The sequence below is a fragment of the Peromyscus maniculatus genome, chromosome 4 (assembly GCF_049852395.1).
Source record: "Peromyscus maniculatus bairdii isolate BWxNUB_F1_BW_parent chromosome 4, HU_Pman_BW_mat_3.1, whole genome shotgun sequence".
Classification (NCBI taxonomy): domain Eukaryota; kingdom Metazoa; phylum Chordata; class Mammalia; order Rodentia; family Cricetidae; genus Peromyscus; species Peromyscus maniculatus.
The window spans coordinates 93,509,947-93,523,806 of NC_134855.1; the positions used below are offsets into that span (position 1 = coordinate 93,509,947).

Sequence of the window (13,860 nt, forward strand, 5' to 3'; positions counted from 1 at the left end):
AGAATGATAAAGTGGAGTTCCATGTAATTAAGTTTGTATAAGGCCTGAAATCCGTGCAAATACTTCCCTTGAATTTTGAAAGAGAACTGTCAGTTCAATTAATCTGAACATCACCCCAAGAATGTACAGAACAAAATTAAGCCGCTGATAAAACCTGGGCCAGTATTTTGATAAGTAATTCCTATATCATTTCTTGGCCACTGTGATCATTTTATTTAATCCCCTACCCCTCCTTTTTCCTCAGTTACCCTCTAAGCCATGTACAAAGGGTAGATGGCCCATATACCACCATGCCAGTAATCTAAATCATACGCTAAAAATGAAAAAAAAAAAAACCCTTCTCTTCTATAAAAAAAATTAGAGTACATAAATACCTATGAGAAGATACAAAAGACTAAAACCAAACCTCAACCCCCCTGTGTCTATATTGTTCCTCAGAGTCCAGACAAAAGGAACCTTCCCAGAAGCAGTGGCTGTGTGGGAGCATTGTGAAAAACACACAGACAACAGTATCTAACAGGAACCAGCCAGACGGAATTTGTGATTCAGCTGGAGAATTTGAAAGGATCAGAGATGAGAAAAGTGAGCATAGGGGAGAAGAAAAAGAAAGAAAGAGTCAGAAAGAAGAAGAAACCCCACAAACCCCACTTGCCTAGGCTACCTGGTTCCTCATCCTAGGCATACATTTCACACCTCGGGGAAGAAATACAGTCATTACCATTGATTTCCTTTGTTCCAGGAACAAAATCAAGAAAGAAAAGAAAACAACGATCTAGAAGCCCCCCTTTGGTCAAGGGAGGAAGATCTTGGGGTCACTCACCAGTTGTTTACTTGGAGAATTGTCAGTCCTGTGTCTTGCGCTAACTGTTTCTTCTGCTCTTCGGAAGGGTACGGGTGCTAATGAAAAGACAAATGTTTGAAAAGATGCGTCAGAAGTTGGGAAAGAGACACACATACTTCTCAGCGTGAACCCACCCTTGGTGCATTCTTTTTCCCATGGCTTGATTCTCCTCATCACATGGAAAAATATATTTAACTTGCTGACAAAGTGTGGACTGGAGCCCGTGGGGGCAACCCCAACTTCCTGTCACACTCTGTAGGACCAGCAATGAAAGTCTGGGTACCTAGGTGACTCTCTGTCTTTGATCCACCGTGCTGGATTGGCATCAGAGTTCTGGGTGTCCCTATTCCTGTCTGTTGTATGTAGGGGATTTGTGGACCCACTTCCTTTGTTCACTAGAGGGTTACATGGAATTCATACTCTATGCTACCTCTGAGAGACTGGTCCACATAACTATTAATTCTTAGTTGATATGAGGCTAACTACATTTGGATTTGCCAATATGTAAACACAACTATTTTGGAAACCAAAGCAAGTGATTGGATGTCGAGTCCTTTGCAAGGATGAGATTGGGATTTTTCAATTTTTCACTGATTAGTTTTCTAGGCTGTCAAGGTCATGTACGATGATTTGCACAGAGGACCTGTCCCTCGCCCTATGCATAAATTTCACATCTCAGGGAAGGAGTCAGTTCTGTGCCATGCTTCCTATGGAATGTTTCCATGTTAACTTCATAGGTTTCAGCTTTTTAACTCTTTCCTTCCATCAGAGTTCTCTCCCACTGGTAAGTAGCCTTCCCGTTAGCCTCCTCTCCCCTTTCCTCTCTCATCTTGAAACCCAGGATTGTTGCTTTACAATTATACATTTCCTTCAAGAAGTTCTGTGCTGGAGGGCATGCAATTATGAAACACATCTGTTACGTAAGGTCCTGTTCAAAATTCACTGGTTTTCTTAAACACAAAGGTAAACTTTTATCCCCATCTCAGAGTTGTTCATAGACTAGAAAGCCCTGAGTCGTGATCTCACCAACCTCACTGAGGTCTCATCAAGGGCTGGAGAGGTGGTTCAGTGCTAAGGAGCCTCCTACCTCCTTTGCAGAGGACCCCAGTTCAGTTCCCAGAACCCATGCTGGGCATTTCACAGCTGCCTATAATTCCAGCTCCCGGGTATTTGGGGCCTCTGGTCTATGATAGCACCTGCACTCACATGTACATCTCCCCCTCAATACACATAACTAAGAGTAATACAAATAAGTCTTGAAAGTATTCTAGTCATCCCAGCATTTGAAGGAGGGGATGTTTTTTTCAACCATCTAAGAATTCAACTCTCAGGTATTTCATCTTCTATAATAGCGTACATTCCCTAAAATGTGCAGGATGGTTTATTCAAGAACCCACATGCCATCAGGTTCAACAAAATCCCCTGTATAGCAAAAGGGTTAACTAGATCTGTATTAATATAGAAGCCAGGCTTTTAATATTCTGCAAATGTTAACAAAGAAAGATGATAATGTTGAGTTAATATGGGTTAAGCATAAAATGAAAATAAATTTTTCTGATTGCGAGGTGTTGACACTTTTTTGGCTAGGGCCTGCAGCTTGTTCCTTAAAGCTGTGTAATTACAGAAGGCTTTGCCCCTCCTTCCCCCTCCTGCTAGAGCCTCCCCACATTAGTAATGACCCCTTCACTGCTTCAAAAACCACTAATGGTCTTCAGCACAGGCAAGAAAAATGAACAGGGTAAATTGGAATCCACAGTCAGTAATTTGCATCCTATGAGGCTGCTTCGGCCACTCACACTCATTCCTGGCCATCAATCGCTGCCTGTCAGGTGCTGCACTCTGCCTAGTGACAAATACTCCTCCTAACACCCCGATTCGTCCAAACAATGCAATTGTCCTCTATTCTCCTTTTGGTAATGGAGAAAACGAATGACTCACAAACAAGGATTGTTCATCACAGACTCGGAGGGGCCTTCAAACTGGAGGAGGCCCTCAGTCCAAATTTTAATTGACTGAACGCACTGGTTGGGGAGCAAATGACAATTTAAAAAAAGAATCCTTCTTGTCAAGGCATTTCCTGGCCAAATTCAAGGCAGTGGTCCTCTTTTGAGTTTCTGCCACTCTGATTATTGAAAGCCTAGGTTTATAGGTTGTCAGCCCAGGGGGAGAAATTGTGCAAACAGCAAGGATCAAAATGAAAATGAAGAGACATTCCTCCAAATGTATAGAAAGGGGCTAGAAATACAATGGGCCTCAGTGTGCTGCTGCTATATTCAGCCCCCCCCCTCTGTCTGTCTGTCTCTGTGTCTCTCTCCCTCTTTCTTTCCCTCTCTCTCCTCGTCATGTGCCTTGTACATGTGTTGCTTTCTGCATTTGTCCAAAAAAGTTCTGACAAGTGTATGTGTGTGTGTGTGTGTGTGTATGTGTGTGTGTGTGTGAGAGAGAGAGAGAGACAGACAGACAGACAGACAGACAGACAGAGACGACAGAGAGAGTTTAGATGAACAAAGGTAGTTTATGAGAAAAGTAGAAAGTGGATGTTACTAGATTGCTACAGAGCCAATTCCTTCAAGTTTGAATGTAAATTCTGATTGAATAACAAAGATGCTTTCTAGTGTTTTATTAAAAATGTAGTCAAATGACTGCAGAATTTTATAAACAGTGCATTTTATCTTGGGAATCCCTTGCTATACTTTCTCTATTTCATAAGCAGTTTCAAATTCCATCCAGAATCATTAAAAACATTGGTACCTTACCAAAATTCACCTTGCACAGATGGCTTTTTTTTTAATTAATATGGAAGACTAGAATAAGTTTAAAGTTCTTTGAGTGCCATCCTGTGGGTTTTGAGCACTCCAGATTCACACCCCTTTTATGCATGGGGTGGACTGCTGATCTGTAAGTGACCTGGCAGTCAGCCACTGGATTTCTAAAATTAAAAGAGTGATTGAGAACAATCAGCTTTCAGAGGGATTGGAACGTGACAATGTGTTTTGGATTAATTTACAAGTATATGTTCAGATTTAAGGGCAAACCACGGAACTGAAGGACTTCTCCTCCATGATCTATCGTGTGCACGCTTTATTGGGACAGACATCATGTTGAAATAATAAACAGGGGAAGCCTTCGCTCCTTCTTTGATGTATATTACTAAATGTCTGACTGGCTCAAATTTAGAATAAACTTTGGTATGTTTGCACTTGGAAACTGGAAGTGGACCACAAGCAATAATTTGTAGTCAATCTCCATGTTCTTGGCCTAAAGCTATAGTTTTGACTGTTCACTGTTGGGGGCCAACTCACTTGGGTCCAGTGGCCCAGAGTTCGCTGGGCTTCTTCCTAAGAGCACATGTTGTTGCACAATAGCATTGATGATGAGTGCATCATCAATAAAGCGCTAAAGGTTAAGGATTTTTACATCTCAAAATAGTCCCAAGGCCACCAGTGAATAACAGCACATCCTTAAAGGTCCTTTTACTTGAAATATCAACTAACAAAGGTTGGAAATGTGAAAAAGGCATGCATATCTCATGATTCAATAAAGATAGAAAATGTTCTTTAATTGCGTCTCATGTACAAATCCACTTGAAAGCAAGATGTCTCTTTAGTCAAGCCACAACAGGCCTCCCCTCCTTCTGCGTAGGGTAGACCAAGTACGTGGTACTTTGTAGGTCAAGTGCATGGAAGCAGAGGAGCTACATCTTTCCATTACATCCCTGAGACATTTGGGTGAAAAAGCACTTAATAATGATCATTTGTGACTAGTCCTTCTCCAATAATGTCCAAACTAGAACTGATTGATCATGAATTCATTCTGTGTTGCAAAGATTTATGCTGATGCTGTAAAATTTTAAGTGATATTTCAAATCACCCCACAAGCCAGAAATGCACAATGAAGTAAAAAGAGAGTTTTCTATTTGCAGGATTAAAACACTGTAAGTCACCTAAACATCTACCAATTGGATTGAAGTTGAATGAAATGTGTTTTTTTTTTTTTTTCCTAAGCCAGCTGTGGGGAGAATGGGGTGGTTGGGGTTGGGTGGGAGTGTGGTGGCCCAGCACTAGGAAGGCACATGCAGGCCGATATCTGTGAGTTTCAAGGCCAACTGGGGCTAGTTTGGGAGTTCCAGGCCAGCCAAGGCTACATAATTTGTCAAATTACTTTGTGTAATGATATAATGCAACAGAAAAATGGTTAAGCTACTTACTGTGAAGGATGTTAGATGACATGAATTCCTGTTTCCATGGGGACAATGACCCACCCCCCACCTCTTCCCTCACATATTCACTTTACAAAGTTAACCCAGGTTGCTTTTTTTTTTTAATCATCTTTCTTATGCATGTCTGTTCTTTCTTTAAGATTTCATTTTAAATTGTGTGTGTGTGTGTGTGTGTGTGTGTGTGTGTGTGTGTGTGTGTGTAGGAGTGTCTGTGCACGTGAGTTCAGTTGTTTTTGCTCTTGGAAGCCAGAGGCATTAGATTCTCCTTAAATCTAGAGTTACTCGGAGTTGTAAGCTGCTGAATGTGGATGGTGGGGACCAAACTCAGGTCCTCTGAAAGAGCAGTATGCGCTCTTAGCTTCTGAGGCATCTCTCCACCGGTATGATCTTCATTTTGTTTATGTTAGTTACATATGAAACCCTCAAAGTAACTTCCCCAATGTGGACAAAGAAACTGCTTTGGTAGGATATCATTTAGCGATCTAGGACCATACTCACTGGGTACAAATTACTTATCCCTTGCATAAATAAATGCATCTTCTAATAAAAGGTCAAATTGAGCCAATTGTCATTAATCTATCAACTTTTTCTTATGTGTACAACAATTCCTATACCATGAAGAGAATGAACTTTTTTTTTTATCAGTTTTAAAGATGAAACATAAAATAACAACACAAAAGACATTTTAAAGCCCCCCATCTTTGTTTCTCAAGGTATTATCTTCCTCCATGAAATTTCCAAAGAAATTTACTCGATACTTACAATTTTACATCTTCGTTGCCCTGTCTTATTTACATGTCTCCTTGGTGTAACTCCCTAACAAGAAAGCTTTATGTTTTTTTTTTTCTCTTTTGTATTTCTCTTCTACTCTCTCACTGCTTTTTTACTTTTAGAAACTGGGTTTCACTATGTAGCTCTGGCTAACTTGGAACTTGCTGGGTAGACCAGGCTGGCCTCCACCTTCAAGAGTCCTGCCTGCCTGCCTCTGCCTCCTGAGTGCTGGGACGAAAAGCCTGCACTATGGCGCCTGGCTGTGTCTCTTTGCTGCTCTGTCTTTGCAGCAGGAATGGCGAGCCCAACCATTTGTTCTCTTCTGAGTTTTGTCAGTGGTTCTTTTTCCTCTTACATATGACTGGGCTTGAGATCTAAGCCTGGGTGGTGAGACAGTGGGGCTCCAAGAGCTGTACCTGAGACAGCAAGCATCTGAGCAAGCATAATCACACAGTTTTTGATGGTTAATTCTAATTCTCTTCCCCCTTTCTCCCCAGAATCAATTCTGAAGTAAGACAAACCTATGGATCAAAATCACAGTATTTGTTCTCATTGGACTTAAACACACACACACACACACACACACACACACACACACACACACACACTAATTTTGGAGATCACAGGGCTGAGGATACATTCCTCGCATCTTGCTAGCTCGCTCTAACGAATGGCTGTGATAACAGTTGCATAGCCTATTTTGTGGAAATTTGAAGATCATTTTTGCCAAATCCTGACTCCTCCTGATAGGTGACTGAATGGGATCAAAGGCTGGGCCTCTCTGTCTTTATGTCGTGTCTGTCATCTTCGCTACTTCCCCCTTTGGGTCATTCTACACTGAGCTTTGGATGTAGACATGCTGATCATTGGAGAACTGTTTCATGCAGGGCTAACTTCCCCGATCGCTCATTGGAACTGGCATGCATTTCTTCTGCCCTACCTGGGGCTTTCTTTGTCAGCAAGCACTTGGAGTTCAGGGCCTTGTCATGAGACCTGGTCTAAACCACAAGGATAGGACATTTATACAAAATGATGACACCAGAATAACTCAGCAGTTCCTGAGTGAGGCTGACTGCCCTTTAGTCCACCAAGTACAAGGCCAGCATGTTTATACACGGAAGAACATCTTTGAAACTGTGCCCATGACTAATTGACAATTAGAGAAGTTCAGCCCACCCCAGAAAAATCAATAAAGCCTAGTGCTCCTTTTGCTAAGCAGCAGCTGGAGCAGCTCTCCTTCCTTCCTTCCTTCCTTCCTTTCTTCCTTCCTTCCTTCCTTCCTTCCTTCCTTCCTTCCTTCCTTCCTTCCTTCCTTCCTTCCTTCCTTCTTCCTTTCTTTCTTTTCTCTCCTCTCTCCCTTCCATCCTTTCTCTTTTCTTTCCTTCATTTTGGCTTTTTTGAGACAGTCTTACTCTGTAGCCTAGCTCAAGTTGCCAGGCTACAAAGAACTCACACGCCTTGAACCCATGGCAATCCTCTTGCCTTCTGCACTCTGCTCAGTTCCAGTTGCCTGTTTGATTATTGATGGCTTCCTTTCCGCTTACAACTGGAGTCCCCATAACAGAGCCTTTCTTCCTCATAGTGTATGGCTCAGTATTGTGGCCTTCTGGTGTCATCCTTACACTTAATGGAAGACTTTTTCATTCTAGCATTCACATTTCCCACCGAAGTGTAGTTTCCCCCTTCCTTTGGTAACAGTGCCTTGATTTTTACCTTGGGAATATGCTAAGCTGTGATAAAGTGACTCGGGCTTAGCCAATCAGCATGGTTAACTATGCTGTCTGCATGGAAGACATCCAAGTTAGATTAAGGAATTTTATCATGGGACTGCCAAACATCTATCTCTTCATTCACTGCGGCTCCTACAGAGTAGGGCATGTGCTTGGTGTGGAAATGAATTTTGTTGCCATCAAATGGGGAAAAGGAACCTGACTGGGAAGAATGCTCCTATAGACAACAGATTTCTGGTACCTTTTTTATACCCGGATGTACATTTACCTAAAACTGGCCTTCCTTCACTTTCAGTCATTTGGATGCATAAGTTGGTCACAACTAAGACCCATAACCCAATTCAGATGATGTGGATTTTTCTTAGTTTGCTACACCCCCCCCCCCCCCCCCCCCGCCCAGCTAAAAGTGAGCATTTATTTTATTTTGTATTTGTTTTGGGGCATAAGATAAGGAGGTAGAGGAAGAAGGAAAAGGATCAGGAGAGGACCAAGGCCCATCATTCTGCTTTATCAAGCACAGCAGAAAACAGACAGCTCAGGATTTGAAATCATTTGTCCAAGTTGTGATTCCAGCTGATTAAAACATCACAAAATCAGAAAGATAGAACTCTGGATGTGCAATGAATGTGGAATTGTGAAGATTTTCTATTTAAGTTGGAAAAGCAAAACATAAGTTAGAATTGTGTTGCTGTTTCCATACAGTGACCTCAGAAAGCACCAGCCCATTTCTTGTGTAAAGTGGAAACTCTTAAGGGACATGCACATAAATCTGCTAGACAAAATACCTGAGAAATACTTAATTGCAAAGACCTTCTAGTAACCAGAGGATGTGATAGTAGGAAGTAACAGAGCCCACTGCAATCATCAGACTAAGTCAGGGTTACTTGACTTGAATTCCAGAGGGAAAGTGTATTTCACATTTATGTGATTCTGACATCTCCATCGTTTCCACAGTTCGGGTACCCCCCAACCTTCCAAACAAATAGTGAGGCATGCCCAGAGCTGGAAGTAACCATTTCTCTCCAAACTCCTTTGTCTTCCCTCTTCTCTTGTGTTTCCTCTACTCATCGTTATGTAAATATATGCACTTGGGTAACATCCTTCACTAATCTGAAAAATCATGTCTTATTTAACCTTGAACTTTGGTAGCACTTAGCACAGAGCTTTCTATATAGTGAGTCTTCAATACATACTTGTGAGCCAGTGCATTCCTTCTGAACTTGGGAGGTTTTTGTTTTTGTTTTTTTGATAGAAAGGACTGCCTTTGCTGTATTTATTGGTATACAATGAATCAATCCCGAGATAAATACGGAAAGGTTCAGATAGTCATTTAACTGTTTTAACAACACACTATCTGGGTATTTGAAAACATCTGAGTTTTCCCATCTTCATCCAGATGTTTGGTGTCATGGAAACACCAGCTTCAAATTCAAATGAGTAGTTTCTGAAATTTTTTATGCCAGATATATATTTGAGAGAAAGAAATGTGGCTATTTATGGAAGACTCGTTTTCATTTAAGTTTATATGGAAATAAATAGATTAAATTATAACAACTGTACCCTCTAAAATTGAGAAAAGGCTTAAGAGATTTTAACAATGATTAGATCATAAAATATTAATATTTGGTTGACTTGGAGGCACGGTGGAAAGGCCAGAGAACAAAGAGCTAAATGTGATGGCCCATACTTTTAATTCCAGCAGGATAGAAGGAGGCCAAGGGTTTCAAGATTAAGGCCAGCCTAGATTACATAGCAATACGCTGTCTCAAAACACACACACACACACACACACACACACACACACACACACACACACACTCACTAAACAAAACACAAAAGAACAAATGCGATGAACCTCAACAGTAGAGCATTTGTCTAACAAGTATGAGGCATCCAAAAGGAAAAAAAAAGAAAGAAAAAGAAAAAAGTGAAAAAAAAAGATGAAAAGAGCAGAGAGAGAGCCTGGGCTTAGGCCTGTAATTCCAAGTACTTGGGAGGCTGAGGCAGGGGGATTGCAAGTTCAAGTCTAACCAGGGCAAAGCAGAGCTGGAGATAAATATCCATGGAAAGAGTACTTGCTTAGCATAAAAGCAAAGACTGAAAAGACATCATGTAAGGTCCTAAAGTTAAGACTAAAGGAAGAAGGTGGTTAGGATCACGGAAGAAAGGAAGTCTGTTACAGGATCATCTTCTAACAGCTCAGACAGGGTTTATCTAGCAGAAGAGAAGAGATTCTTCAATAGTCAGCTACCACAGACACACACTTTACTTCACAACTCCAAAATGGAAGCCAAACATGTATCAGAAAAACACCACAGGAGCCATTGCCGAAGAAGATTTCAATTTTAAACACAGCAAAAATATTATTTTCCTACTGACAGAGAATTAAAAGCTCAGTAGAGTTTTATTTTGAACATAATGGAAATATATTCATAGGGCTAGAGAAAGATAATTTTTATTTAACATTTGTTAGGACGCTCCCATGAGCTGCTTGGCCATGCATGTCACACGGCCTCCATGCCTAATGGCAATCTTACTAAATGAACCCCAAGTCCCAAATAAGGCCTTGACTCATTTAGCAATCATTTCACATCTCTACCCCGTGATCGAATTAATATTTTATGGGGCCACACTGTTCTACAGCCAGACCACTTTTCCAAAAAATTGAATTTTGTGCTTATTTATTTTATGGATCATTTGTTGAAATAGATTTCAAAACAGGTTTAGGCTATTTAGATTTTTTCCAGTGAACTGCAAACGAAAAACTCACACACTCAACTGGAAAGGACATCAGGGGCCATCTAATCCAAGCTTCTCATTTTATGCCTAATGAAACCCAGGCTGGAGATGCAGAATCACTTGCCCAGTGGCTTGCCCAGTTGGCACCTCTTCTTTTAAGACACCTCTGTCACCCCCAGAAAGAAGACATTTCACATTACAGAACCCCAAAGAACATTTTTTATAGATCTTATATCTACTTAGGAATTACAAATACCAATGTTCAGATTTTGTTGTTAGCTACTTAGTAACACAGACACCCTCCCTGAATTTTCCCCATTTGCCACACTATACTACCAGTGTTTGATTACTCGTTCTAAGATTAGACTCACTTCTCTTTGAACGCAGGGACTGGCTAGCCAAATTTTCCTTCCGGAATCTAGGCCATTCCCTGGTCTGTTGATGTAGCCGATACACCAGGGTCAAACTAATCAAGTTTGAAAATACAGTCACATGAATTCTTTGCATCTTAAAAATGCTACTTCTTGACACTGGAGAAATGGCAGTGAGCTAAGCTGAGAAGCTGGAGAGCAAATGAGGAGAAAGGGTGGAGAGAGGGGCTCCCCAAAGAGGAAGAAAGGAGCAGCTTCCTACGTGGGTACAGTACCGCACCCCATAGCCACACTCAGCCCTCGCTTTCAGAGTAAGCCTTTGTACAGAAGACTGATAACACTGGTGAGCTCAGATCACACAGTGAGAAGCAAGGAAGAGCACACAGAGCACACAGGCGTGGGAGGTTTCATTAACGTTTGATTGCTTTCTGGTAAACAGATTCAGTTGTTCGACACAACCACAAACGTATACGGTACATAGGTACGCAATGATGAGATACGGCTCTTCCTTAACAGATCCAGACACATTGCCACCTGAGCCTGAGTGAGAAGGAAATGAGGATTACCCATCAGCCCAGGACAATATCCCTTCAGTAACTTAAAAGTCTGGCTGAGAACAAACGTGGGGTAAACAGCAAGGAATTCTCAAGAAACACTAAAAGCTATGGAACAATCCCAGTTTGCTTACTGCAGCTTTATCTGCATGAACTCTATAATGAATAATTTCATTTGACATTCCATAAAACCCCACCAAAGATCTAGCTCGACAGGAGAAAGCTTACAGGATTTGAAGAGGAAGGGGTTATTTAAACAATGTTATCTTTTTTTTCAAAAAATGTTATTATCTGTAGAGTAAGCATTGGGACTGTTTGATTATAATCTTCTTTGCTCATCTCAGAGTACTGGATAAGAGGATGGGGTGACCGATAAGTTGAAATGTCATTAAAAAAAAAAAAACAAAAACAAGAAGAATGTGGATATAAACTCAGCTTCCTTAGATGGGCACCCACAGTAAAAAGGAAACTCAATGGTAAATGACCATTTCTTACATTTTACTATGAAACAGGTTCCCATTGGGGAGCTTTAAAGAAACACCCTTTCTTTAAAAAATTTATCTATCTATCTATCTATCTATCTATCTATCTATCTATCTATCTATCTATCTATCTATCTATCTATCTATTTTATGTGCATTAGTGTTTTTACCTACATGTATGTCTGTGTGAGGGTGTCAGGTCCCTTGGAACTGGAGCTACAAACAGTTGTGAGTTGCCATGTTGGTGCTAGGAACTGAACCTGGGACCTCTGGAAGAGCAGCCACTGCTCTTAACCTCTGAGCCACCTCTGCAGCTCCAAACACCTTTTCTTAATAGGATCAAGCTTACATTAAAAAGTTCATCAAAACAGCCCTCCCCCCCCTATCCCCCAAAGTGTAAGACACCATCATTTAGAAACCCAGTTAAAAGATGAAGAATTACTTCTCTAAAAAGCTTCTTTTTGCATAAAAACCAATGTCTGGCTATAAGTATCTATTTAGAAGAACACTCTTTCAAAAAAAAAAAAGTGAGTTTGAAAAACTGACTTTCTTCCTGGTTAATTCTAAGCCTGCATTTTAATACGTTTTAGCATTTAAGGTTTCTTAAATATTTAAGAAATATCACCAACAGTCAGTCTCCCAAACACAACAAAGCAAGACAAAGACAGGGTCCTACCTAGTGTTTGCCCTGGTTACACATTCACTAGTAAATAAAGGCACTGACTGATAACCAGAGCCAGAAAATGCCTAACTGGGCCATCCAAAAGTTCAGTTAGCAGTATTTGTTTTGGAATTCCCCAGGGTTTTATCTTATCAATTTGTTTTTCCTTCCTCTTTTTAGAGCAGCCTGCATAGTGAGAGTTAACTACTTCAAGACAGGAGCGAAGTAAGGTGCTGCGAAGTCTCCATACATGGGTCCACTTCCTATTTCACCCTAGCCACAGCATATACAGATGGTTTAAATAAAGTGTTGCTGAAGGATGAACAAAAGAAAAGTTACTTTATGAGCTTCTGAGTTGTAGATAGACCCCATCAACTAGACAGAATACCTTTCAAATGTCTTTTCATCATACCTATGCATATTTCTTCTAGTTATTAAATATAAAAACATAAATTATCCAATCTGTATCACAAATAAGCAAAATGCATGTGTGTGTGTGTGTGTGTGTGTGTGTGTGTGTGTGTGTGTGTGTGTGTGTATGCTATCTATAGACTAAACAGTCACCCATTCAAGATTAAAGTGATCAAATACTAAAATATGGAAGAGCTTGGTAGTATTGAAGTTCTGGCACCATGATTGAATGCTACATTGAGTAAACCCAAAATAATTAGACATTTATGAACTAAAAGTAAACATGGGGACCAGTGAGATGGCTCAGCAGGGGAAGGCCCTTACTGCCAAGCTTGCCAAACTGACTTTGATCCATGGGACCCATGTGGTGGGAGAGAACCAACTTCCATAGGTTATACTGATCTCTGATTGGGTGTCTTTGCTCTCCTCAATAAATAAATAAAATAAAAATATAATTAAAAAAGAAAATATATATATGTTAAAAGGGTTTTTTGGCAAAACAATAAGATGATTTAATAATAAGTTTATAGTTTACCAAAATATTAGTATATAGCTATTTTCTTCCTAATTGAACAACCACAACAAAATACTAACTCAAAGACTTCTTGCAGGTCGAGTAGCCAAAGTGAGTTCAAGAGAAAATTGTCTCCTAATTATTTCTCTGTGTTTGTATTTGCTCATCATTTTTAAAACAAAATTCTTTATTGATTCTTTGGGAATTTCGTATTATGTACCCCAACCCTGCTCACCTCCCAGTCCCTCCATATTCTCCCTCACTCCTGCAGCATTCAACTGGAATTTAAAAATTAAAAGGAGAGGAATAATGGGGAACATTTTGAAATACGTCTATGACAATTTGTTGCATTTTTTCCTCAGTTAAAATGGTAAGATTGTATAGAAAGAAATCGCTACCTCTTCTTCCTCTGGATTTAAATATTAGAACTGAGTGGCATATCTTTACACTTTTAGAAACAAATCATTCCATTCTTGTAAGAAAATATTCCTTACAAGGATTTTAGAAATTCTGGAAATGGTGCTTCTACAAAACTGCTTTGAACAGAACAACCTTTATTATAGTTGA

The 13,860-nt window shown here is 40.3% G+C and overlaps 1 protein-coding gene across 13 annotated transcripts in view; it reads right to left on the bottom strand.

Moving 5' to 3' along the window:
* Positions 1 to 13,860, bottom strand: part of Meis2 (Meis homeobox 2) — a 221,032-nt gene that overhangs the window by 59,282 nt on the left and 147,890 nt on the right. For all 13 annotated transcript variants that reach the window (XM_076570320.1, XM_076570321.1, XM_076570322.1 and 10 more), the window contains one exon: positions 821 to 897. In XM_076570320.1, coding sequence (XP_076426435.1) covers positions 821 to 897 — 77 coding nt within the window. The remainder of the gene's footprint in view (positions 1 to 820; positions 898 to 13,860) is intronic.